Source organism: Chlorocebus sabaeus, chromosome 22 (assembly GCF_047675955.1).
Source record: "Chlorocebus sabaeus isolate Y175 chromosome 22, mChlSab1.0.hap1, whole genome shotgun sequence".
Classification (NCBI taxonomy): domain Eukaryota; kingdom Metazoa; phylum Chordata; class Mammalia; order Primates; family Cercopithecidae; genus Chlorocebus; species Chlorocebus sabaeus.
In genome coordinates this window covers 42,188,956-42,215,527 of record NC_132925.1, presented here as the reverse complement: position 1 = coordinate 42,215,527, position 26,572 = coordinate 42,188,956, and the positions used below count along the sequence as shown (strand labels likewise).

The following is a 26,572-nucleotide window of genomic DNA, read 5'->3' as shown; positions in this document are numbered from 1 at the left end:
AATAAAAATGACCCAATCGATAAAAAAGGAAATAGTACCTAACTTCTGTATGGAAATCAAACCAAAAACAGTACTAAACTTTTTTTTTTTTTTTTTGAGACGGAGTCTCGCTCTGTTGCCCAGGCTGGAGTGCAGTGGCATAATCCCAGCCTACTGCAACCTCTGCCTCCTGGGTTTAAGCGATTCTCATGCCTCAGCTTCCCAAGTAGCTGGGATTACAGATGTGCACCACCATGCATGACTAATTTTTGTAAACACTAAACTATTACAGTAAGTGTAAGGAAGTCCAATAAAGATCTTATTTTTCTCCTAATGACTACTTTGATGCTATTTTCAGGGAGGCATCAAATACGTCAGTATTATTCTTTTATTGTATTTTTTCTTTGGAGAGAAGGATGCCCCTGATCTAATAGTGCTCAGTGAGTTGTCTGGGTAATTCAGCACCAATGTTGAAGAGGTGAAACAGAACCTCGAGAAGCAAGGTATTGCATATGCTTTCTCTAGGAGAGAAGAGATGAAATCTGCAGCCTACTTTTATCTTTATAACCTATGTGTTATAAGGAAAAAATATTGAGAAATGTGATTTTTACAGCCAAAAGTAACAGCAGTGAAGTCAAGAGTAGTTAAGTTGTACTGTGATAATTTAGGAAGCAGCTACACACCAAATCAACTAAAGACCTCCATGCACATGTTTTACAACTGTATCCTGTGTGTGTTGTAGGAAACACCCAGAATCTCAACCGAAAGGGAAAAAAAAGAAGGGAGAGAACACAATTTGTTCTAAATCTTTAACTTTATTTAAAGCAGATACAGATAACACCTTCCAAAGAGTAAAAGCAGTAACCCAAATGCTCTCCAGTCACCCATACCATGAAACTTGCACATCACACACAGTGCAATCTCCCATCCAGAACTTAGTAGAAACCAAACTTTTCCTTCTTTGGAACAAATTTAGCTAAAAGATGAATAGTTAGAAAATAACTATAATGGTAAAGAATTTAATGAATCACCAAAAACTAAATTTATAACCTGATTTTTTAAAAAATCATGTATCATTTAGCTTAAGCTTCCTCAACTCTCTGGACAAAGAAAAAGATTCTGAGTTTTTAAGTTCTTCAAGTAGGATTTCCTCTGGGGAAATTTGCTTTGAGTACTGTGTGGGAATCCATTTCTGAGAGAAGCCCAGAATAAAGGGTTCGACTCAGCCTGCTCCATGGAGAAGTACCCTCATGGGAGACAGTACAGATCTCAGGGGCAGAACTATGGGGGCAGACTACCTGGTTCATGTCCCAGCATTTCCACTTATTAACTGTGCGACCTTTGGCAAGTTACTTATCCTCTCTGTGCACCAGTTTTCTCAGTTATAAAATGGGAAAATGAATTGTATCAATCACACGTATGTAAATCTGTTGAAAGGGGACAAAATAAGGTAAGTACTCATTAAATATTAGCTATTATTATCTGATAAAAAATTTGTACGTGTGTATGTGTATCTTTGGGAAAAGAAGAAGGCATCTTGTTTACCATTTTTTTGGAGAGAGGCTGGGAAATGGATAATCACATAATTTGCTATTATTAATCTGACTTGAAGAACTATTTAAAAATAAAATTTGGCATGTCATATATTGCATATAGTAGGCTTATTTCACCTTCCTTCTGTCCAGAGAGAGTATCAGCGAGAAGGAATTTAAAGGTGAAAACATGAATTGGTGGGAGTTAAGGGTTGAAAAACTACTACAATGTGGGCTACGGTTATTATAAAATGATGGAGATGGAAACTAGAGTAAGTTCGTCTGTTAAACCTGGAAGTGAGCTAGGCATGGTCGCTCACACCTGTAATCCCAACACTTTGGGAGCCCAAGGCAGGAGTATATCTTGAGCCCAGGAGTTCGAGACCAGCCTGGGCAACACAGGGACACCCCATCTCTACAAAAAAAAAAAAAAAAAAAAAAAAAGCCAGGCATGGTGGTGCACGCCTGTGGTCCCAGCCACTTGAGAGGCTGAGGTGGGAGGATCACCTGGCCCCAGAAGGTTGACTCTGCAGTGAGCCGTGATTGTGCCACTGCACTCCAGCCACTGCACTCCAGCCTGAGGGACACAGTGAGAACCTGTCTCAAAACAACAACAACAAAAACAAAACAAAACAAAAAAAAACACTTGGAAGTGGGGTATACTCAAAAGTACAAAATTATCTAGAGAAAAACAATGCTCAGAAATATGTAGCATTACTGTGGCAGGGCAAGTGCACCCAATATGGCAGTTTACAAGGAACAGAAAGCAAAGGCTCAAGTGAGGGGCCTGGTCAGAGTTCAGGCTGCAAGTGTTCTAGAATAAGAAACTTAAGTCAGGCACAGTGGCATGTGCCTATAATCCCATCTACTCGAGAGGCCAAGGTTGGGGGATGGCTTGAGCCCAGGAGTTCAAGTCCAGTCTTGATGTTTTCCCTTAAGAGACAGGGCAATATAGTAAGGACTTGTCTCTTAAGGCAAAAAACAATGAAAGAAAGAAGCTCAGTTTTCCAAATTAGTAGCCAGGACTCTAGAAATGGCTTCCTTACTCCTGCCTCTGCCAAAGATTTTGGAGGCAAATATCCCTCTGCTGGCTTACTAGCAACCTAAGTCAGGCAACACAATTTTATGAAACACTGCTATAGTTTGGTTTGTTTGACCTCCTCCAAATCTCATGTTGAAATTTGATCCTCAGTGTTGGAGGTGAAGCCTAACGGGAGGGGTCTGGGTCATGGGGGCAGATCCCCCATGAATGGCTTGGTGCTGTTCTCATGGGAGTGACTCACTCTCAGTTCCTGAAGAACTGCTTGTTAAAAAGAGCTTGGCACCTCCCCCACACCTCTCTCTCACTTCCTCTCTGTCATATGATTTCTGGCTACACTTGGCTATGAATGGAAGCAGCCTGAGGCTTTCACCCGATGCCCAACCTTCTGGCCAGCAAAATTGTGAGCCAAACAAACCTTTTTTCTTTATAAATGACCCAGTCTCAGGTGTTCTTTTATAGCAACACAAACAGACTGACAGGCACCAACTATATAGTAGGCTCTTGGCCATTAAAAATGATAGTCTTGGGTGGATGTGGTGGCTCATGCCTGTAATCCCAGCACTTTGGGAGGCCAAGGCAGGAGGATCATTTGAGCTCAGGAGTTTGAAACCAGCCTGGCCAACATGGCAAAACCCCTTCTCTACTAAAAATACAAAAAATTAGCCGGGTGTGGGCGCACACACCTGTAACCCCAGCTACTGGGGAGGCTGAGGCAGGAGAATCGCTTGAACCCGGGAAGTGGAGGTTGCAGTGAGCCAATATCACACCGCTGCACTCCAGTCTGGGAGACAGAGCGAGACTCCATCTCTAATAATAATAATAATTAGTCTTATTCCACTTATTACCAATGCTTGCCCAATCTCTACTCATGGCCACTTTTCTTGCCATGAGTAAGAAAGCGGAATATGGGTCTTTAATTTTCCACAACCAACCCTTTTTCCTCCCATTTACAATAGAATTTCACTTTCACAGGTAGAGATTAAGGGGAAAACACACAAAAAAATGAAGAACCACCCCAGAGATGGCAATGAAAAAGGGATCAATTGGCAGCTGATAGTTCAACGGAAGGACATAGAAGATGATTTCAGACCCACCTCTAACCCCAGTGATGACACAAGAGGCATGACACCCTTGCAGCAGATTTTACACAGATTTGGGGGGCTTTTGTCTTCCATAAAAAGTATCACTCCAGGGCCAGGCACAGTGGCTCATGCCTATAATCCCAATGCTTTGGAAGGCTGAGGTGGGCAGATCACGAGGTCAGGAGATCAAGACCATCCTGGCTAACACGGTGAAACCCCGTCTCTACTAAAAATACAAAAACAAAAATAAGCCGAGCGTGGTGGTGGGCACCTGTAGTCCCAGCTGCTCAGGAGACTGAGGCAGGGAGAATGGCGTCAACCCGGGAGGCGCAGCTTGCAGTGAGCTGAGATCGCACCACTGCACTCCAGCCTGGGCGACAGCGAGACTCCGTCTCAAAAAAAAAAATCACTCCAGAAATGACAGACTAGCAGATTCTTATTCTTATACAAACCATTTCTTAAGAAGAAAAATTTCAAAGTCCTTTCTACATAAGGATTTAGATTGGCATAAAATCAGCCTCCTAAAATATACTTTTTTGAAAGCTTGATTTAAGACATCTTCCAGCAGTTTTCTTACTCAATTCCTTTCGCTTTCAGCTCCTCTTTGACACGTTTCAGGTAAGAAGGATCAGGGTAGCCATACCTGGAGAAAGAAAAATTCCTTTAGTGTCACCACAAATTTTTCCGATATGTGCAATAGATATCCAGCATTTAAGGATTTAATATCCAGTGTTGCAAACATTCACAAGTAATCCTGAAGGTGGATGATGTATCATGACTTTTAAGTTTGCAGATGCAAGTCATTTAGCTAGTGAGTGAGCCTAGCTGTCTGGCCAACATCTGCCTTTCAACCTGGCTTCTACCCTGCCAACTCCAAAGTATTAACATGATGTAGTTATTACATTTTGCATCAAAGGGCAGGGGGTTTGAGAATCCAAGATGAATGGTAAGTACGTTGATTTAATTTGAGGCTTCATGTCTATGTTAATTCTTAAAATTTTTCAGTTTATGGTAAGTAGTGACTCTCATAAAAATATAATAATATACTGTGTTTTATTGGGGCGTTGTAATCACATGCTAGTAGGATTTTCAAATTTCAGGTTTTGAAAATGTCTCAGGGTATATATTTTTTCTTTAGTACCAAGGGTCTGAGGAATCCTATTGAGGTTTCATAAAGAACAATTGGATTTCCTATAATACAGTTTCTACCAATAGTCTCCTTACAACTTAGACTTTTTCTAGAATATTATTGGTCAAGTGATTTCAGGTTCTCTGTGGACTGGTGGGGGAAGAGGGGAAAAAGAAAGGTGACCTTAAAAGAAAGCAAAGTAAGTAACTTTCGTAGCATCTAGCCTTCAAGTAGACACCAAACCTCAAATTAAATCAGCTTATATGGTATTCATCCTAGATTCAAAACCCCCCGGCCCTTTGGTGCAAAACTGAAATAACTCCATAGTACTTTATAGCTGGCAGGGTAGAAGTTGATGGGGACCAATCTTGCTGTCTTTGAGATTATCATCCCTGACTAGCATCTCTCAAAATACTTGACTATACCCAATACCACTGCTATAGATTCTTCTTATATCCACATCCAGAAATTGCCATAGTTCATAATCCCTATAATCTGTTGAGTAGCCATTACATCCCAAAAGGCTCTCACTTTTCTGGTCCTCCAAACTTGGATGTTTTGTGGTGAATATCATTCCAAGTGATGACATCTGAGGTTCCTGATACGCGAGAGTACCCCACTGTGAAAATCAGCTTTTGGTCAAAGGCCCTATGAAGCAGTTCCAAAACCTTCCTTCCTTCCCTATTATCAGGCAAGTATGCAGTTCGCTGTGTTCCAGAGTATCTCTTTCCTGGGTTTGGGTGTTCTCCCTGTGTGAGGACAAGAAAATGTCATGTGAAAACAGTGCCCTGTCTAATTTTTATTATAGGTATAGATGTGTTCATTTGTAGATAAAGCAAATCAAAAGCAAGAAAAGTATTGAAGTTATGCTGATATTCCCAATGACCCATATTTCTCCTCTTTCCTTGAATTCATGCTGGAAACACTGTCCACCTTCCTGATACCCCCATCTCAAGATATAATCTCCACCTACCCTTTCTCTGTCTTAAGAAATAGACACAAAAGATATTTGAATTATCAGCAAACATTGTGACCTTTACCACTATTTCAATCCCTTGCACATGACCCTGGAGATAATTCCTTGGGAAATCTACTGTCTAATAGGCAATAGGACAGTCTCTTTTGCCCTGGTAATCGTAGCATAGTGGCAAGAAACCCATGGACTTCAGAAATACTTACTGTTTGTATGCCTCCTTTCATAGAATAATTAATCACAATGGTGCCACAGGACTCATAACCTGGAAGTGAGTCTCTTGAAACAGAGACAATCATGCTTCCCTCTGGCTGATTTCCTTTGTGAACACCATAGGAAGTCTGGCACGTGGGACAGATTGGCTTATATGACATGGCTTTGCTGATACAAGGGCCGCAGAATTCATGCTTGCACTTTGGCAGCACTTTTTTGTTACTAATGGTGTCCATACAGATGACACAGAAGCCCTCTTCCTTCTTGTCCAGTTCTGAGGCCTCAGAGCTCACAGAGCCCTTGAGTGGCGGAGAGGCTGCTTTGGAATCATCGCTATCAATGTCCATCGGTGTTTCATGATCCTCCTTCAGTTTCTCTCCAGCCAGTGAAGATTTTCCTCCTCCTTTTAGAACATACTGCTTTGCCTTTGCAAGGTGATTTGGCAAACCAGTCAAAATCATTAACTCTTGATTTAGCACAAAGTGTACATTTGGATGTCTTTTTCTAAAGTCATCTGCAAACTTGGTCTGATATAAATGCTTTCTCTCCTTGCCCAAAGATTTCAGTAAAAGAACTTCTTTCATCAAGTGACATGAGGCATGTTGAAAGGCATCGATGAAACTTGCATAAGCATGCACAGATAGATCTACCTGCTTGTCCTTGGGTTCAAACAGAACGCAGGTTTTCTGACCTTTCTCAGAAACCTTGCTGCAAGTGTCATACCTTTTTTCGATCTCTGATATCTCCTGTAGTAATTCAGTTTCTAAAAGTTTATAGCGGGCACTATCAACCTCAATTCCATTCATCATGTAATTGACAGTGAATAGTTTCACGGGTGTCTTGACAAGAGCTTCAGAGATTTTTTGTTTGGCAGCTGAAATGTCATCTTGGGTTCCAAGGAGAGTTAATTCTCCTCCTTTCTCCTTTATAAGAAGTTTTGTAAACTGTTGATTCAATTCCTGTTTGAATTTATTTGCCTGCTTACTGTCTGCTAAAGAGACACATTCTTGCTTCAGAGGTTCTGTGTTCTTCTGAAATTCACTAGCAAAAGACTCACGAGCTGCTTCCAGGTCACCTGATTGACTTGAGGTGAAATCTAAACAGACCATATTTGGAGAACTGTCCTGGATTTCAATGTTTATACCAAATCTTTTCTCTATTGAGTCGATTTTATCAGGACAGATATATTTAAAATATTCAAAGTAAGGCAAGGAAACTTCAAAACAGTTGCTTTTTTCTTCTGCCTTGGTTTCTGGTTCAGAACGAGAAATGTAGCTGTCCCTCTCCTGCTGACTGAGTGGCTTCCCCTCTGTCATTGAAGGGGAAAATTCTTGTTTCCGCTCACTTTCCAGGAACTGCTCACTCAAAAATTGATGTATTTTTTCAATGTCTTGGAAGTCACCACACACCTTCTCAATTCCATCGTGACCTTCCATTTTTCTGATACTAGGGCACAGTGTGGTTATGTATGCCCTCTGCTCTTTGGAGAACAGGTTACAGTTCAGGTCAGCTGTTACAGTAAGAAAGATCTGAAATTTTAAAAGGAACAGGAACAAATAAAACCTCTCAGCATGCAGACCTACCATCTTCTCTTCAGGAGAATGCATAGAGACTAGAGAAACAACCACTACATCTTCTACATCTTCCCCAAGCAGGGGGCAACTTCTTTCAAATCCTATTTATTTATTTATTTATTTGTTTGTTTGTTTGTTTGTTTGTTTTGAGATGGAGTTTCGCTCTTGTTACCCAGGCTGAAGTGCAATGGCATGATCTCGGCTCACCGCAACCTCCGCCTCCCGGGTTCAAGAGATTCTCCTGCCTCAGCATCCCGAGTAGCTGGGATTACAGGCATGCGCTGGCACGCCTGGCTAATTTTGTATCTTTGGTAGAGACAAGGTTTCTCCATGTTGGTCAGGCTGGCCTGGAACTCCCAACCTCAGGTGATCCTCCTGCCTCGGCCTCCCAAAGTGCTGGGATTACAGGTGTGAGCCACTGTGCCCGGCCTCAAATCCTTTTTAGAGGATACAGCATGCTACATCCCAGAGGTTCTCAACCCTGTCTGCATATAAGACTCACCTGGCAAGTTCAGGAAAAAATAAACCAGCCAAAGCCCAAGCACATCCCCAGAGATTCTGATGTTAACTAGTCTGCAGTGGAGCCTGGGCATGAGCATTTCTAAAAGCTCCATGGCCAAGAGATCTGTGTTCTACAACTGCCACTATCTGTTTGATCTTGGGAACAGCAGACAAGGGAAGGCACTTGTGCTCTCTGGGCGAGTTGTCATGGCCCTCACAAATGTTTGTGAACTTGGAAGGGAGCCATAAAGCTGAGGAAAATGGCTTTCCTATGACTGTTTTTTCTCTTCTTCACTCCTCCTCCTTTTTTCTTTTTTAAACTAAACACCTGACTGCATGCGAAGTTGTTGGTCCCTTCTAAACCCTGGCCTTTAGAAGCTCAAATATAAGATGTGCCAGGTTAAGATGAAAAGGACAGAGGCCAATTAAATGTAATATAAAAGCAAAATTTCTAATGTTTTGTTCCTTCTCAAGGACTTTGCATGTAAGATCCTTCCTCCAGATCCTCAAAATGTTTCCTGAATCCAGCCATTTTTCACACCTCCATCAAGGCCACCCAAAGTCCATGCCATTCTCATCTTTCACCTGGCGCATTGCAACCCCTCCTAACTGGGTTCTAACTCTCCATTAGAACCCAGGAAGGGGAACATGGGTTCCCCTTCCTGTGTTCAGTTTTCCAACAGCAGCCAGAGTGACCGTTTAGAAATATAAACAGATCGCCCTCTCCCCTGGCTCAAAACTATCTGATGAATCCCCTAACATTTTAAGTTAAAAATCCAAAATCCTTACCTTCAGCCCCAAAGGCCTGTCTTCTGTGTACCTTCCCGAGTTCCTAGCACCTCTCTCCCTTGCTCACTGCCCTCCCCACCACACTGGCTTCCTTCAAGCTTCTGGGCCTCAGAATGTCAGCTCTTGGGGCCTTTATACCTATGCTTCCCTCTAGGACATTTTCCCCCCAGAAATCCACTTGGCTAGAGATGTCATCTCACTTGAGGCTTTTCCAGACATCGTATTTTAAATGGTGGTTCTGTCATTGTCTATCACGTATTCTTCTTCTTCTTCTTTCTAGCAGGTATGACTGGCAGACATTTTATTATATATCTATTTGTTTATTAATATTGTCTGTTTCTCTCATTAGAAGGTGCCATCCCCGGAAGCAGAGTCTGCCATGTTCCTGGCTGCCTCCCCAGCTCCTATAACAGTGCCTGGAACACATTAAGCAGTGGATATCTATTGTTGAATGAATCTTGTCATCATTCAAGTTGCAGGCCAAACGTCACCTCCTCAGTCAAGTTGTCTCTGATTTCTGGTTAGAAGTAGCACCAGGCTAGGCGCAGTAATTCATGACTGTAATCCCAGCACTTTGGGAGGCCAAGGCAGGCAGATCGCTTGAGCCCAGGAGTTTGAGAACAGCCTGGGCAACATAGTGAGACTCTGTTTCTACCAAAAAAAAAAAAAATTGGCCAGGTGTAGTGGCACCTGTAGTCCTAGCTACTAAGGAGGCTGAGGTGAGAGGATCGCTTGAGCCCAGGAGGTCAACGCTGCAGTGAGCCATGATTATGCCACTGTACTCCAGTCTAGGTGATAAAGTGAGACTCTGTCTTGTTGGGGGAAAAAAGAAGTAACACCACCCCCATCTTCCCTTTGCTCGCCCTAGCCCTGTTTCTCTCCAAATAAATAAAATGGTTCTAATTATTTCACTTGCCTACTGTCTTTCTGTGCATGCCCTGGGTCCCAATATAAGCTGCCTGAGAGCAGGGACCTTGTCTGTTGTGTTCATCTCTGTGTCCAGTGCCTAAAACAGTGCCTGGCTCCCAGGTATGTGCCCAGCACATGGGTGTTGGATCAATAATACATGAGGCTGGTGACTGGAGAGGAGGCGCAGGCACAGCCAGCTCCTTCTTTCAATACTCACCCTTTGGAGACAGGAATCCACAGCATTAGGAATTTGTCCTTCATGTTGATGCGTATCACTAGACGATGTTTCTGCTTGTGGCTGTGTCAGTGAAGAAATTTGAGGTCTCGTGTTCTTCTTTATTGAATTTTCAGTGGGTACCAGGAAAATGGGCACAGGTTTGTTGTCAACAAGCATTTGGTGTTCTCCTTTTTTCAACACTCTCTCCTTAGCTTCAGCGGAAACATTAAACACACACATATACATACATAAAAATGGGAGAGATTTCAAGTAATCCTCTCATTGCTGTGTCTGTACCCTGCCCCAGCACCTCCCAGTAAGGCTGCTCACTGCACCCCGGAATAGTGGGTTGGCGATGGAGGAAATCGGGGAGCTATTAAGAGTTCTAAAGTGTGCGGATTAAGTTTTACTGTAGAAGTGAAAGCTTAACGACAATGGAACATTGTCCACTCATTAAACGTCATGTTCCTGAAACTGTCTCCAGTCTCCCCTTTCTTCTTTCCTTCTTTCCCTCCCTCCCTTCCTTTTTTTGTTTTGTTTTGTTTTTTGAGACGGAGTCTCACTCTGACACCCAGGCTGGAGTGCAATGGTGCGACCTCGTCTCACTGCAACCTCTCTGCCTCCCGAGTTCAAGCGATTCTCCTGCCTCAGCCTCCGGAGTAGCTTGGATTACAGGTGCGCACCACCACGCCCAGGTAATTTTTGTATTCTTAGTAGAGACGGAATTTCGCCATGTTGGCCAGGCTGGTCTCGAACTCCTGGCCTCAGGTGATCCACCAACCTCGGCCTTCAAAGTGCTAGGATTATAGGCATGAGCCACCGCACCCATCCCGGTCTCCCATTTCAATACTCATTATACAAGTAAGTTACAACAGCAAGTATCAAAAGTGCAGACTCCGAATTGTGTAAATACACGTGTGTTTGCTGGCATTCGTAAAAAAGGGCAGGAAGAAAATACACCAAATGGACACATTGTTTATCTCCAGGTTGTTTTCTTTTTCACTCTTTTCTCTTATTTCTATAGTGAGCATATATCACTTTTGTAATCCTCAAAAATACAAAATGGAACACCCTTTTGTTAATGAATGGAACAATGGAACCATTATTTAAAACATAAAAGTGGAATCCCTGAATGACAAGGACGGCAGCTGACAGGCATCTGGGGGATGGAAGATGACAGCTGAGAAATTAAGTTAGAATGAGGATATGGAAAATATCCACACTAAGGCGGGGTTAGCCGGATCCGCACCGGGCACATGTGAGGCCCTATCCTCCACCGAGTGTTCACTGTCTCAGTGAGTCTCTTGGCAGCAGGGCCCCGTCCCTGTCCGCCACCGCACAGTGGCATACTTTCTTCCGCCCTCTCCCCTAGGTCAGCTGGAACTGGATCCGCCTGGAAACCCGGGAGCCCGGCCCCCAGAGACAGCTTTCGGCTTTCGCAGCCCGACCTCCCGAAGCTCACCTGCCCTTTCACTGAACTCCACCCGGAAGGTGCCCGGGGCTTCGTGTTCCTGGGGCCTGACCGTGCACTCCCCGCCGCCCGAGGACTTAGAGCTCTGGAAGTAGCTCTCCAGCTTCCGTTGTACCCGGACGCCGGACCCGGACACCCGCACGAGGAGCGGGGACGGCGGGCGCAGGTCGGAGGCCATGGCTCTGCGCGTCGGGAGGGCGCGGGGGCTCCGGGACGCCGCTGGGCCGGGACTGGGGTAAAGGCGCGGCCCGCCCCGCCGACTGGGCGCAAAGTTTCAGTTTCGCTTCCCCGGAGGTCCCTCCCTGTTCCCAGCAGAGCTGCTTCCCCCTCTTCCCTGTGCTGTCCGCACCGAGGCGAGTGGTCTGCCGGGTGGGTAAGTCCGGTGCCCCTGGGCCCTCGGGGTCCCCTTTCCTGCAGGCTCAGGGTGCGGGGGGGCGGAGAGTGGGGGCGGGCGCAGACCGGGATCCCAGGGCCAGGCCTCCCTTATGAGTAGACTATGCAAAGAAAGTAAGTTTCTCCTGTGTTTCTTATTCTTTGTAACTCTTACTGCTGTTATCACTGTTATTTGATGCTAAAAAGTAATTCACATCTGAATCCATGTTAAACTTACCCATTTTTGAAAATTTGAATGTGTTCATCTGGTAATTGTGACCTGTTACCCCCTCCCTCCCTCCAACTCTACCCTTTTGACAGGCTCCTGGGGGCTTTTCTCCTCCATTGCTTGATTTAACCAACAGCACTGAATTGTTTCTTGCTGCCCAAAGAGCAGAGCAAGGGCCTGATGTCAAGGGCTGGCGAGGGGAGGCGGACCTGTGAACCAAGGAGCAAAACTTCTTCAAGGCCTCCAAGGAGAAGTTTCAAGCAGCATCTTAATAAACTGAGTGTGGCGACGAGATGGGGAGGACAGGGTTGGGGGGAAAAGCACCTAAGGCTTAGGGACCACTGTGGTCTGAAGCACAGAGTGGGCCTGGGGCCTGGGAGGATAGGAGATGGGTGAGGGGATGAGGGAGGGAGGGCCTACCTAGATGGGCACTGTCCAACAGAAATACAATGTGAGCCAGTATGTTCATTCTAAAATTTTTGCAGCCATATTTTTTAAAGGATAAAGAAACAGATGAAATTAATTGTAATGATGTTATTTAACTTGACATATCCAAAACTTAATCATTTCAGCACGTAATGAGCTTTTTACATTTTTTATCATACTACGTCTTTGCAACCCAGTGTTTTTCTTATACTTACATCACATCTCGGTTCAGACTGGCCACATGTAGCCTCAGTAGCTAGGTGAGGCTGATAGTCCACCCTGGACAGCACATATCTAGATGGTGAAAAGCTTTGAAGAGCAGTGAAGATGACTCGAAGGGTTGTAAGCAGGCAAAGCAAGAAAATGACTTGCCAGATTTGCATTTTAGAAATATGGTGCTGACAACGGTGTGGAGGACACATTTACAAGCAGGGATGACTGGCGGCAGAGAGGACAGAGATAAGGTTTTTGCACATGGCTGGTAAGACTGGAAATGGGTCAGTCTTCACTGTGAGCAATTTGGCAGTACTGTCAGAATTACAACAGCATATGCTTTTTGATTCTGGAGTTCCATTTCTAGGAATTTGTCCCATTGATATATTAGCCCCTGTGTGAAGTGACCTGTGTACAAAGATGTTCTTTACAGCCTCGTTTACAATGGCAAAAGATAGGGAACTCTTTAATGTCCATAAATAGGGGGACCAGCAGTTTAATAATAATAATAATATATCTATACAATGGAATACAATGGGCAGCGGGAAAAATGAAGAAGCCCTCTATGTGCTAATATAAAAAGACCTCTAGGATACGTTATGTTAGAAACATAAAGATGCAGAAGTGTGTGTATAAGCTACTACCTTTTGTGTAAAAAATGCCACTGGAAGAATGCAGGAGAAGCACTCTGGACAGGGAATTTAGTAGGGGAGATAGGAGGAAACCTTTTACATTTTCTTATACATCGTAAATGTAATACCTATTCAAACAATAAAATGTCAAATTAGGTACATTTAAATCTTTGAAAAGAGTATATTGCTGGCTGGGCCCGGTGGCTCATGCCTGTAATCCCAGCACTTTGGGAGGCTGAGGCAGGTGGATCACGAGGTCAGGAGATCGAGACCATCCTGACTAACACAGTGAAACCCCGTCTCTGGTAAAAAAAATACCAAAAAAAAAAAAAAAAAAAAAAAAATTGGCTGGACGTGGTGGCGGGCACCTGTAGTCCCAGCTACTCAGGAGGCTGAGGCAGGAGAATGGCGTGAACCCGGGAGGTGGAGCTTGCAGTGAGCCAAGATCACGCCACAGCCTGGGCCACAAAGTAAGACTCTGTCTAAAAGAAAAGAAAAGAAAAAGGGAAGGGGAGGGGAAGGGAGGGGAGGGGAGGGGAGGGGAGATTGCCACAGCTCAGGCAAAAAGTGCTGAGACCCTGAGGTGAAGCAGTGTCAGTGGGTGAGGAAGGTAGGGGCATATTTGAAAGTGATTTAGATTGTCAGGTCCCAGATATGAGACAAAAAAGACTGAGGGAAAGTTACTAGATTTCTGATTTGAGTGCATAAATGGTATTATCATTTACTGAGCTGCAGAATCCAGGAGATAAATTATGGATTTGGTGGGGGTGGGATGGAGGATTGGAGACCAGGAGATATACAGAGGCTTATTTGAGGGGACTGTGAAACCTCCAGGTGGAGTTGAAAAATGGGGCTCAGGAGAGCTATGGCCTAGAACTGCAGATATGAGAGTCATATTTGCAGTTGGTGAGTTGATGCCGCAGGAGTGGATGAGATCACTCCTGCAGAGCATGTAGAATGAGATGAAAAATGCCTTAGACAGAATCCTGGAGCAAACAATTAAGAGGGGTATGGTGGAAGTGAACGCAGGGAAAAGGCCAAGGTAAAGTGAAGGATAATAAAAGAACCAAGGGAAGATGGCATAGGAGAAGCCAAGAAAGCAGGATTTCAGGAATGAAAGAGTGAAATACCATAGAAAGTGTTCCAGTAAAGATGGATAGAAGATAATCCATTGGCATTAACCACATGAGGGATTCTGACGAGCAGTTTCTCTCCTTTTTTTTGAGACAGGGTCTCATTCCTGTTGCCCAGGTTGGAGTGCAGTGGCATGATCACAGCTCACTGCAGCCTCAGCTTCCCACCAAGTGATCCTCCCATCTCAGCCTCCCAAGTAGCTGGGACTATAGGCATGTGCCAACATGCGCAGCTAACTTTTTGTATTTTTAGTAGAGATGAGGTCTTGCCATGTTGCTGAGGTTGGTCTCGAACTCCTGAGGTCAGGCAATCCGCCTGCCTCTGCCTCCCAAAGTGCCGGGATCACAGGTGTGAGCCTTCGTGCCTGGCCACTGGCAGTTTCTAAAGGGTGCTGGGAATGAGACAGGGAGCCAGGTTATAGTAGGCTGAGTGGGCAGGTGGACAGGCGAGTCCACTACTCATTCCAGAAGTTTAACTGCTTATGAGGAGAAGGAAACACAGTAGGAACCAGTGATGGAAAGTTAGGAAGGCTTTTGTGGTTATGCTGTTTTTAATATGGAAGAGATGGAATGCTTAGAGCACTATGCTCCTTGTTTGGCTATCCATAGGCCTGTAAAACCTGGCCTGAAGACAGAAACAGGTGCAACATTTAAAGCAAAAGCTCATGGTCAAAGCAGATGAAGTCATCCTTCTTTTTTGAAAAGAGCAGTGCCCTCTGGAGGCCAAAAATGCATCTTGTCTTTGCATTTTAGGATGCAAAGGATTGTACTAGACCTGCTACTTCCCCTTGATGAGTAAGAATAAGGATCTGATGCTGTAGATGGTTGTACAAAATTTTTCTATTGCAAAGACGTTAGAATCATTTAGCGGCCTAAATATAGTAACAAGTATGGGCAACTGTATCTTTAAGCATTTTCATCATCACTCTTCTAAAAATTCATAATCTTTAATTCCTACCTATTAGATGGAAAATCATTACAAAGTATTTTTTTCTGAGATTTTCTGACTTTTAACCAGCTATGCCCCTATCATTAGGTCAAGGATATTTGTCACAAATTCAGTGATACACACTCCTCACAGGCACAAATGGCATTTCCTCTTTCTTCAGACACTCTCCAGGGGGCTTGGTCTTCCTTACTGTTCTTTGAATGTTGTTCTCAGTCTCACCACTTTGTTATCATCCTCTTCTTCTAAATATGTAAAATCCTCCTGCATTCTTCATTGCCAGGCTCTAGTCTCACCTCCTCCATAAAGCTTTCCCTGTTGCAGGCCGTAGAGCATTTTCCCTTCTCTGAACTGGCGTCATGATTTCCATTGGAACCCTTCTTGGAAAGGGTAGAAGGTAAACAGTAACAACAACAGCAAAACAATGTGTACATCGTTATCAAGGAAATTAAGAACTGTTCAAAATCAGAAATCATGTTTGGTCCTCCTACAGTATATTCTTACTGAGTTTCCTAAGATTCTGGCTAATGTTTATTGCATCTTTTCTAATTCATTCCTAGAAGTGGACCACTGTATCTGGAAACTACAGTCTATGCTTTGAAGCGCAAAAGAGAATAAACATTTAAAGACTCCCCCGGGGACCTGGAGGATGGACTTTTCCATGGTAAAAAGCATAAATGTGTATATGTCATGAACCTTGATCAGCACATGAATACTTCTTTCTATAACAGCAAGAAATCTGGGGTGTTCGCTAATACCCGACATCCTCATCTGCTTTTAATAGCCCAATAAAGTTTTCTCCTGTCTCCCTTCTTGGGAAATGGGGAATCAGTAATATGCTAATCTAATCAATAGTGTCAACTTGAAGCTGGATGATTTTTCAGAATATTTTTAATTCTCTTAGCTCATTTAGTGATTCTGCTTTTTCGGGTTGGGGTAAGGAGAGTAATAGAGGATGAATGAAAAGAAGGGAATAGAGAAAGATCAGATTAGAAGTCACTAAACTTGAAAAGTCCACATTAAGGCTTGTGCCATGACAAAAGCAATTGAAAGTGGATCCTTGCTGGTGAATGAGAGACAGAGCTGATGAGGCTCACGTCCCCAGGTCTTCTGTCTAGAGAACCCCATGAGCCTTTGTAGATTGGAGTCTATGTGAGAGTTTGGGGTCATTTTGGTCTGTGACTTTTGGGCCTTTTAAAGTGTTAATCTCTAACCCTTATCTCATTCTGAATTAGAATGAGATGCACTGAGATGCACTGGCAGTGGCTAGCGCCTGTAATCCCAATTACTACAGAGGCTGAGGCCAGGAGGATCACTTGAAGCCAGTAGTTCGAGACCAGCCTGGGCAACATAGCAAGACTCTGCTCATCTCTAAAAACATAAAAACAACTAGCTGGGCATGGTGGTGCATGCCTGTAGTCCCAGCTATTCAGGAGACTGAGATGGGAGGATCGCTTGAGCCCAAGAGTTCAAGGCTGCAGTGAATTGTGATTGCACCACTGCACTCCAGCCTGAGTGACGGAGTGAAACCTTGTCTCGAAAAACAATAAAATTAAATTTAAAAAAAGAAATGCATTGGCCCCTAAGAAAATGGCATAGGGCGATGTTTGCTGGCACATTTAGTATTTTAAGTGTTTCGGACCTGCAGATTTTTAAAAACACATGCTCACCTCCCTCCCAAACGCAGTGCTTTGAGCAGGATTTCCGTTGCATTGTGTTTACTAGGGTGTATTTGTTATCAGTAAGCTGTAGTCATTGTACTTCCATTTTTTAAGAAAGCCATTCTCATTTTTCACAGGTTGCCGGAGCAGCAGCTTACAGTGAAAAATCAGGTAGGATTACCTCGCTCTCACTCTTGTTTCAGAAGGTCTTTGCTCAGATCTTTCCTCAGTGGAGAAAGGGGAATACATAAGGAGAATATTTCCCCTGCAGGTGCTCAGGTGCGTGACTGCAGATCCTTGTGGGGACCCCCGCACATGCTTCAGAGTTGGTGTGGCACCAGCAGGCATGATCTCTCAGGGCCCCCACCATTCCTCTCCTGTGCCCATAAATGTGAGACTCTTTTAATGAGAGCCTACAGCTGAAATTGGCCAGATGGGGTGGCCAACTGATTGTCTCCTTGCTCAACGAGTGCTATACAAGCTAAATAGTTCTGGCCTAATTCCAGGGGTGCCCCATTAAAGATTTTCAACCAAAGCTCAGGTCAATAGGGCCTTACTACTCAATTCCGGCTTTGTTTGGGTAATTGAGGCCACAAGAGGTCTTTCTAGGAGACTCAGATTAGAAATGGGAGTTGACGCAAAATAAAAGTAATTATCACATTTTATCTATTTTAGCATGCACATTTTTTTTCACATTTTAACATTACTGAAATAAGGTAGTATACCTTTTATCAATTGATGGTATGCCCCAGTTTAGTTGGCATTTTTTTCCCTTTCTCAGAGGCATTGTAACAACAATGTCTTAGACACCATGAAATACGGTGACCCAAGCTGGGTCCTCCGGGAAGCAGAATTTGAGATGGAATTAGGAGTACAAAAAATTCACTGTGAAAGGTAAAGAGAGGAAGCCGGACTGAGCAGACTAGCCATCAGACTGTAAGCAGACTAGCCATCAGACTGTAATAAGAACCTGACAGTCTCTGCAAGCCTGAGATTGACTGTTAGGGGTGTCCCACGTTGGGCATAAATGGCCTTGCTCAGCTACTGATGGAGGCTACCCTGAGAATAGCATGACCTTGGCTGAAAGCTGAGATGAACCCTGAGGGGCTAGCAGCTGGAGGCTGTCAGCTAACTGTATTTCCCACTTCATAGCCAATTGCAGGGAGATCTGAGTAGCACATCTTCTTGTCTGCCACATACAGTAAATAATTTTTAGTCAATTAGTTTTAATTTCACCAAAATTGTGCCAGACTAGAATATCATAAAGAATTATTTACTGAACTGAAGCAGACATTATCAATGCTCCATTCATTGGCTGGTCCAATGTCTTTCCCTACTCCTACTCACCAGGGACTGCCTCAATCAATGACCAGTAGAAGTCGGGTAGCCCAGGCATGGTTGCCTTTTTGGAGTCACCCAGGTGGGCAGATTGCTTGAATCTTTTGGAGCACTTTTGTAGACCCAGGTGGGCAGATTGCTTGAAATCAGGAGTTTGAGACCAGCCTAGGCAATATGGCGAAACCCCATCTCTACAAAAAAAAAAATATGGAAATTAGCTGGACATGATGGTGTGGGATGCTGTGAGCCTGTAGTCCCAGCTATTCAGGAGGCTGAGGTGGGAGGATGGCTTGAGCATAGGAGGCAGAGGTTGCAGTGAGCCAAGATTGCATCACTACACTGCAGCCTGAGCAACACAGTGAAACACTGTCTCAAAAAAAAAAAAAAAAAAAAAAAGAAGTTGGATAAATATCCCAGCTCCTGTGGTTACTACCCTACCAGTGATATAACCCTGAAGCACAAGATCTACACTGTTTCCCAGTGGAGTTAAGTTCCATCTGCCTAGTTACACGTGCTTTGTTCATTTGTCTTACTTTCACACCCTGCCCTCCCCACCCCAAGGCCCTAGTATTTCCTAGGATCACCTCCCAAATAAACTACTTACATTCAAATCTTTGTCTCAGGGTCTGCTCTTAAGAAAACACAAACTTAGATGCTGACAAAAGCAAAAAAGTTATAAAACCTCCACCTATTTTGGCTCATAACTAAGTCCCTTCCAATACCTGTGCCCTAAGCATGGGTCTTTCTAAGCTCTCCACTTTTATATACATTTTTTACAATTCATGGCCTCCATATACATAGTTTTCCTACCATCATCACTGCATCGTAGTAGCTACCACTTATGGAGTACTTAATATATGTCAGGCACAAGAATATGCACTTTATGGGTGACTCATTGAAAACTCTTAGATGTCCTTGGTCTGATTATATGTCTAGTTGAGAAGAAGAATCACGAAGGATAATAGATGAAGTTCATCTCTCTTTTGCACATAGGAAACATAGTCTCCTGGTATGAAGTGGGATTACAACCTTTCAAACTGTGATTTTTTTTCTTTCTTTCTTTCTTTTTTTAATCTTCTCTTCTTTTCCAGGAACTGATGCTGTTGGAGAAAAGTATAGTTGGCGAATTCCCATTAACCACAATGACTTCAAAATTTTTAAAAATAATGAGCGTCAGCTGTGTGAAGTCCTCCAGAATAAGTTTGGCTGTATCTCTACTGTGGTCTCTCCAGTTCAGGAAGGCAACAGCAAATCTCTGCAAGTGTTCAGAAAAATGCTGACTCCTAGGGTAGAGTTATCAGTCTGGAAAGATGACCTTACCACACATGCTGTTGATGCTGTGGTGAATGCAGCCAATGAAGATCTTCTACATGGGGGAGGCCTGGCCCTGGCCCTGGTGAAAGCTGGTGGATTTGAAATCCAAGAAGAAAGCAAACAGTGGGTTGCCAGATATGGTAAAGTATCAGCTGGTAAGATAGCTGTCACGGGAGCTGGGAGGCTTCCCTGCAAACAGATCATCCATGCTGTTGGGCCTCGGTGGATGGAATGGGATACACAGGGATGTATTAGAAAGTTGGAGAAGGCCATTGTAAGTATTCTGCATTATGTCTTCTATAGAAATACTCACATTAAGACAGTAGCAATTCCAGCCTTGAGCTCTGGGATTTTTCAGTTCCCTCTGATTTTGTGTACAGAGACTATTGTAGAGACTATCTGGGTTCATTTGCAAAGGAAGCCAATGATGAGTAATTTGAAAGAAATTCACCTGGTGAGCAATGAGGACCCTACTGTTGCTGCCTTTAAAGCTGCTTCAGAATTAATCCTAGGGAAGAATGAGCTGGGACAAGAAACCACCCCTTCTTTCAATGCAATGGTCGTAAACAACCTGACTCTCCAGATTGTCCAGGGCCACATTGAACGACAGACGGTAAGTCTTTGTTTCTATTCTCTCAAACTGGCACAGGTGATCCTTGAAAGTTAAATAATTTTTAAGTGTACACTACGCAACACTACGTAGAAACCATCTTGTTTGGATTAAGAATATGAGCCAGATGCAGTGGTACATGCCTGTAACCCAGCCACTTGAGAGCCTGAGGTTGGAGGACCATTTGAGCCCAGAGTTGGAGGCCAGCCTAGGAAACATAGCCAGACCCCATCTCTTGAAAAATTTTTTATTTTAAGTTTTTTTATAATAGGCTGGTCATGGTGACTCATGCCTGTAATCCCAGCACTTTGGGACGTTGAGACGGGAGGATCACTTGAGCCCAGGTGTTCAAGACCAGCCTGAGGAACGTAGCAAGACCCTGTCTCTCAAAAAAAAAAAAAAAAAAAAAAAAATTATCAGGGCATGTTGATGCACATCTATAGTCCCAACTACTTTGGGAGGCTAAGGCAGGAGGCTCACTTGAGCCCATGAGTTCAAGGCTATAGTGATTCCTGCTAGGGCAACAGAGCAAGAGTTTGACTTTGTCTCTAAAAATAATAATAATAATAATATAGCATTCAGGGCCAGGCCATCTGGATTTGAATACCAGCTTTGCTATTTTTTTAACTGGGTAACCCAAAGCAAGTTACTTTATCTTTAGTTCTTCAGTTTCCTCATTTGTACAATGAGGATAATAATAGCATTTATATCTTAGAGCTGGGATCAATACACATAAAATGCTTAGAGTAGTGCTTGATATGTAAGAAGTATTTATCATTTTTTTTTTTTTTTTTTTTTTTTTTTTTGAGACGGAGTCTCGCTCTGTCACCCGGGCTGGAGTGCAGTGGCCTGATCTCAGCTCACTGCAAGCTCCGCCTCCCGGGTTTACGCCATTCTCCTGCCTCAGCCTCCCGAGTAGCTGGGACTACAGGCGCCCGCCACCTCGCCCGGCTAGTTTTTGTATTTTTTAGTAGAGACGGGGTTTCACCGTGTTAGCCAGGATGGTCTCGATCTCCTGACCTCATGATCCGCCCGTCTCGGCCTCCTAAAGTGCTGGGATTACAGGCTTGAGCCACCGTGCCCGGCCGTATTTATCATTATTATTGCTATTGCTATTATCTTAGGCACCCTGAGGAATTAGAATAACCTTTGATCCCAAGGAACCTAAAGTCAATTATATTCTTCACTGTAAAAATATTCTTTATTTGAAAAATCTCTCTGGAGAGAAAAACCATCTCAACATTTCTGAAGCAACCTATCAATAGTAAACAAAAATAATACTTAAGAGTATGTAAATTTGTGACAAGAGTGGAGTATAGTGGACCAAGAAAGATTGCTTCAGAAGGTATGAGTTTTGAATCTGATCTCAAGTTTCAATGGTTATGATTGGCAGGAGGGGAAGCTTTCTGGGTAGTCAGAGTGACTTGATCAGAGAGATGCAGAGGAATTGACAGAAAATAATGGGCTTGACTAGAGTCAGGAGACACGGGAGGAGCTCTAAGTCATAGTCTGTGTGTTTATACACAGAATGTAACTCTGCCAGGGGCTGTGGAGAATACAAGGTGCAACTAAGCGTTTAGCTGGGAGTCACTGGGCACAAAAGTGAGGACGCTAACAGGGAGAGGGAAGGAGTCAAGGTAGTGGTGAACCTAGGTATTTCTGAGTTAGTGCAGCTCCCCTGCTAGACGGAGAGCACCTTAAAGATGGAGATCTTGGCCTGTTCATCCCTATAGCCCCAAGGCCTGGTCTGGGCATCCATCTAAAGGTTCAGCAAATTAATGATAAATAAGTGGAGGGAGTAGGAGGGAGAAGGCACCACAACAGAGGGTGAGAATGAATATAAGGCTATATTCTTTTTTTTCTTCTGGATCAGTGATGTCACACTTAAGACTCCCATGACCACAATCAGACTTAGACATTGGTAAAACAAACAAACAAACAGACAGACAAACAAAAAACACTTATTGCATATAAGACAATTAGAGAGAAGACTAGGGGAGTTCATGAAATGAAATATTTGAGAAGTCATTAACACACAAATTTAAAATTAAAATGGAAGCATTCTAGTTGACTAACTTATCCCTTTAACTGAATTTTTTAATGTATATTTATTGCCAGCAACATTAGGAACATTACAATTTTTAAAGGGTGTTGGTGCCCCCAAATTGCAAATTCTAATTGTGCTTTCAAAGTGATGCATTCATTAACATCAGTGAAGAAGTACCTGAGTTACCCTGAAAGGGAGCCAAAGTCAATAGAATGATTAGGGGAATTTGGGCATGGGGGAAGGAAGGACACTATCATTTTTAGCACAGCTCTGAGGGTTAACTAGGAGATGATATTGTCTAAAATACAGCTCATGTATATGTACAGTCTATTTCTGAAGAGAGAGATGAAGAACTTGGTTACACATAAGATGGGTGGGTGAGTAGGAGGTCTGGGGACCTGACCAAGAAGAGGGCCTACTTTTCATTGAATACCTTTTTGTCCCATTTGGAGTTTCTTCAACCATGTTAAGTTCGTTATACTTTAAACCATAAAAACATTAGGAGATGGAAATTTCCCAAGAAATTTTATTTCCTATTTAAAATGAGACAAAACAAAAACCCATGATGAAATAGCAAAAAGTCATGGTGGTCAGGCAGAGATGAAACCATTTATTCACAGAGCTTAAAACAAATCACAGGGAATACTTGGAATCTAGCCATCTGGGAAGTGTAATCCAGCAAGGGGCAAACAGATGTTTGCAATGAAAATTACATCAGCCAGGCTGGGCGCGGTGGCTCACACCGTAATCCCAGCACTTTGGGAGGCCAAGGCGGGTGGATCACGAGGTCAGGAGATCGAGAACATCCTGGCTAATATAGTGAAACCCCGTCTCTACTAAAAACACAAAAAATTAGCCAGGCATGGTGGCGGGCGCTTGTAGTCCCAGCTACTCGCGGCTGAGGCAGGAGAATGGTGTGAGCCCGGGGGAGGTGGAGCTTGCAGTGAGCCGAGACCGCGCCACTGCACTCCAGCCTGGGTGACAGAGCGAGACTCCATCTCAAAAAAAAAAAATTAAAAATTAAAAAAAAGAAAAAAAGAAAATTATATCATCCGTACATTTTCGTAATTTCTGAATTATGTAATTCAGCTTCAATCATGGCAATCAAATGATCGCTCTTTGGAAATACGAGTTTTTATATATTAATAATGAAATTTTTTAGAAATTAGGGTCTTCAAAGAGTATTTTTCAAAGTTCTTCAGGGAAGTAAAGATTTAAATTATTCATTTAAGAAGAAGGAATTTAACAATGAATCCTACCCTTTCTTCCCTTTTCAGGCAGATGTAATTGTTAATTCTGTAGACCCACATGATATTACAGTTGGACCTGTGGCAAAGTCAATTCTACAACAAGCAGGAGTTGAAATGCAATCGGAATTTCTTGCCACAAAGGCTAAACAGTTTCAACGGTCCCAGTTGGTACTGGTCACAAGAGGATTTAATTTGTCCTGCCAATATATATACCACGTACTATGGCATTCAGAATTTCGTAAACCTCAGGTAAGTTTAAAATAAATGTGTCTTTATTTAGCTCCATAGTCTATATAGTCTTTTTTTTTTTTTAACAAATTTCCATCATTTCATTACATTCATGAAATATTTTGTCAAGTGGTATAGTCCTCATTTTTTAGCACACCTGTGAATACCAGAAATACTGAACAGGTATGGTTGTCATAAGTTATCTTAAGAAGTTTGATTTAGGTCTGGCGCAGTGCCTCATGCCTGTGAATCCAGTGCTTTGGGAGACCAAAGTGAGAGGATCACTTGAGCCTAGGAGTTTGAGACCAGCCTGAGCAACATAGCAAGACCCCCATCTCTACAAAAAAAAAAAAAAAAAAAAAAATTAGCCATAAGCCACCTGTAGTCCCAGCTACTCAGGAGGCTGAGGTAGGAGGATCACTTGAGCCCAGGGGATTGAGGCTGCAGTGAGCTGTGATCACACTGCTGCACTCTAGCCTGGGTGACAGAGACTGTCTCAAAAAACAAACAAACTAAACAACAAAGAAGTTTAAAATGTTGCCTAACCCATGTCTAAATTTAAATAGGCATACTGCAGATAGACACTGAAACTAGTACTCCCTCAGTCTGAACACTGGTTCACCCCAACATACCCGGTGACCTCATCGGCCTTTTCCTAAGTAGGCAAGGGATTCAGTCTCTCATGTCCCTCCATGTGTTATATTCCTGAAGCAGCTGGGGTTCCCCCTCCAGCATCATTCCAGTCAAATATATTACCTGAGGTCTCTTCCACCCGTGGCTGTCTAGCCCACTCTCCACTGAGGCACATAAAATACAAGCATTAATGAACTCAGGAGGCAGAGGTCGCAGTGAGCCGAGATCGTGGCACTGCACTCTAGCCTGGACGACAGAGTGAGACTCTGTCTCAGAAAATAAAATAAAATAAAATAAAATAAAATAAAATAAAATAAAATAAAATAAAATAATAAAATAGTCATTAAAGAATAGGAGGAACCCACTCAGATGGTGAAAAGAGGGAAACTTAATCCCCTTCTCTGCCTTTGTCTATCTTTCTTCTTCACCATTTCTGGTTCCCTCTTGAGAGCTCTCTAATCCCAAATTGGTCCTCTAGTCTCCCTCTATTCCTCAGTTTTCCAAAGTCCTTCCATGGGCAACATTCCTGTATTATTTTGATGTTAACAGTTGGTAGAAGTTTAAATCTGCCAAAAACGTTAGCATTTCTCCAAGAGGAATGACATAATAGATCTTAATGACGTTGAATAAGTGCTGGTTTCTTATTTTAATCTTGATATCCTTTACGAAAATTCAGTCCTCTTTACGTTGACCTGGAAGGGGTAGGTGAATGGGGTAAACTGACGGTTGGCTCTCTGACCTGGGGGGATGGGCAAGGCTACATAAACTGGGAGAAATTCTAGTGCCCACATGTCCTGAATAGCACAAGATGGCCACTCTATTGCTTCAGTTTCTCACCACCTAACCTTATAGCCATAGTGGGTTCCCTCTGGAGTGGGACCTTTCCTGTCATGTGAGGAGGCAGGGACACGAACCCTGAGGGAGAGTGGAGGTGGACATTGTAAAATACGGGCAGGATCAAGGGGTAAGTGGAGTCTTGTTCTTGACTCAAATGCTCATCTTAAAATTGTGTTTTCCTACAGACATTAAAACATGCAGTGAAGGAGTGTTTGGAAAAATGCATTGAGCAAAATATAACTTCCATTTCCTTTCCTGCCCTTGGGACTGGAAACATGGATATAAAGAAGGAAACAGCAGCAGAGATTTTGTTTGATGAAGTTTTAACATTTGCCAAAGACCATATAAAACACCAGTTAACTGTAAAGTTTGTGATCTTTCCCACAGATTTGGAGATACATAAGGTAAGTTAATATCTTAGAAATGTCCTACAGTTCATTCATTTATTCATTCATTCAACAACATCTGTTTAGTATCTACAATGTAAGACGCAGGGCTAGGTGCTGTATAATGTAGTGGTGTTCTAACTTGGTGAAGTTTAATTTTTACAGATTGTCTACCTCTGAACTAGTAAACATGTCATTATAGACGGCCGGGCGTGGTGGCTCACACCTGTAATCCCAGCACTCTGGGAGGCTGAGATGGGTGGATTACCTGAGGTCTGGAGTTCGAGACCAGCCTGACCAACATGGAGAAACCCTGTCTCTACTAAAAATACAAAATTAGCTGGGTTTGGTGGTGCATGCCTGTAATCCCAGCTACTAGGGAGGCTGAGGCAGGAGAATCACTTGAACCTAGGAGGCGGAGGTTGCGGTGAGCTGAGATCACACCATTGCACTCCAACCTGGGCAACAAGAGTGAAACTATCTCAAAAAAAAAAAAAAGAAAAAGAAAAAAAAGAAGCCATGTTTACCCCACTACCTAGCTTTGGTCTTTCCTTTTATTGGCACTTATTCTTCCCTCTGCTCCTTAAAGGTAAGCAACCCTCTAGTTTCAGTGTGGGGTCCTTGCCGCTCTCTCACCTCTCTCCCTTCAAGAACACAACTGTTCTTACAACTTCTGTGAAGTCCTATCTTCTTAGCCAATCTTCTCTCATTTCCACTTGGATCTCTGACCGTCATCTCAAATGCAGTGTATTTAAGGCAAATTCTTTGTCTTCTCTCTCTCTGTCTCTTTTTTTTTTTAAACAGATGAGGTCTTGCTCTGTTGCCCAGGCTGGAGTGCAGTGGCACAATCATAGCTCACTGCAGCCTTGAACTCCTGGGCTCATATGATCCTCCCACTCCAGCCTC

General features: G+C 43.3%; 2 protein-coding genes across 5 annotated transcripts in view; one reads left to right on the top strand and one right to left on the bottom strand.

Annotated features, from left to right (window-relative positions):
- Positions 1-774: 774 nt before the first annotated feature.
- On the bottom strand, positions 775-11,589 carry DTX3L (deltex E3 ubiquitin ligase 3L). The gene is made up of 5 exons (XM_007985604.3): positions 11,403-11,589; positions 9,941-10,152; positions 5,944-7,479; positions 5,296-5,513; positions 775-4,278 (listed from the first exon to the last, which is right to left on the bottom strand). The coding sequence occupies exons 1-5, from the start codon at positions 11,587-11,589 to the stop codon at positions 4,209-4,211; spliced, it is 2,223 nt and encodes a 740-aa protein (XP_007983795.2). The 3' UTR covers positions 775-4,208.
- The window catches only part of PARP9 (poly(ADP-ribose) polymerase family member 9), a 36,988-nt gene continuing 21,886 nt past the window's right edge, over positions 11,471-26,572 (top strand). For 2 of the 4 annotated variants that reach the window (XM_007985601.3, XM_038003406.2), the window contains exons 1-6: positions 11,676-11,784; positions 15,923-16,026; positions 17,161-17,194; positions 19,453-20,288; positions 23,610-23,831; positions 25,466-25,684. In XM_007985601.3, the coding sequence (XP_007983792.3) occupies positions 16,012-16,026; positions 17,161-17,194; positions 19,453-20,288; positions 23,610-23,831; positions 25,466-25,684 (1,326 nt within the window). In that variant the 5' untranslated portion in view covers positions 11,676-11,784; positions 15,923-16,011. Of the gene's footprint in view, positions 11,578-11,675; positions 11,785-15,922; positions 16,027-17,160; positions 17,195-19,452; positions 20,289-23,609; positions 23,832-25,465; positions 25,685-26,572 lie in introns of those variants that run through there. The other 2 variants (XM_007985602.3, XM_007985603.3) reach the window with 2 other exon arrangements.

Coding starts and splice junctions, on each gene's coding strand:
- DTX3L (XM_007985604.3), bottom strand. CDS start 11,589: ATGGCCTCCGACCTGCGCCCGCCGTCCCCGCTCCTCGTGCGGGTGTCC. Junction 10,153..11,402: donor GGAGTTCAGTGAAAGGGCAG/GTGAGCTTCGGG, acceptor TTTCCGCTGAAG/CTAAGGAGAGAGTGTTGAAA. Junction 5,514..5,943: donor TGAAAGGAGGCATACAAACA/GTAAGTATTTCT, acceptor GTCCTCACACAG/GGAGAACACCCAAACCCAGG.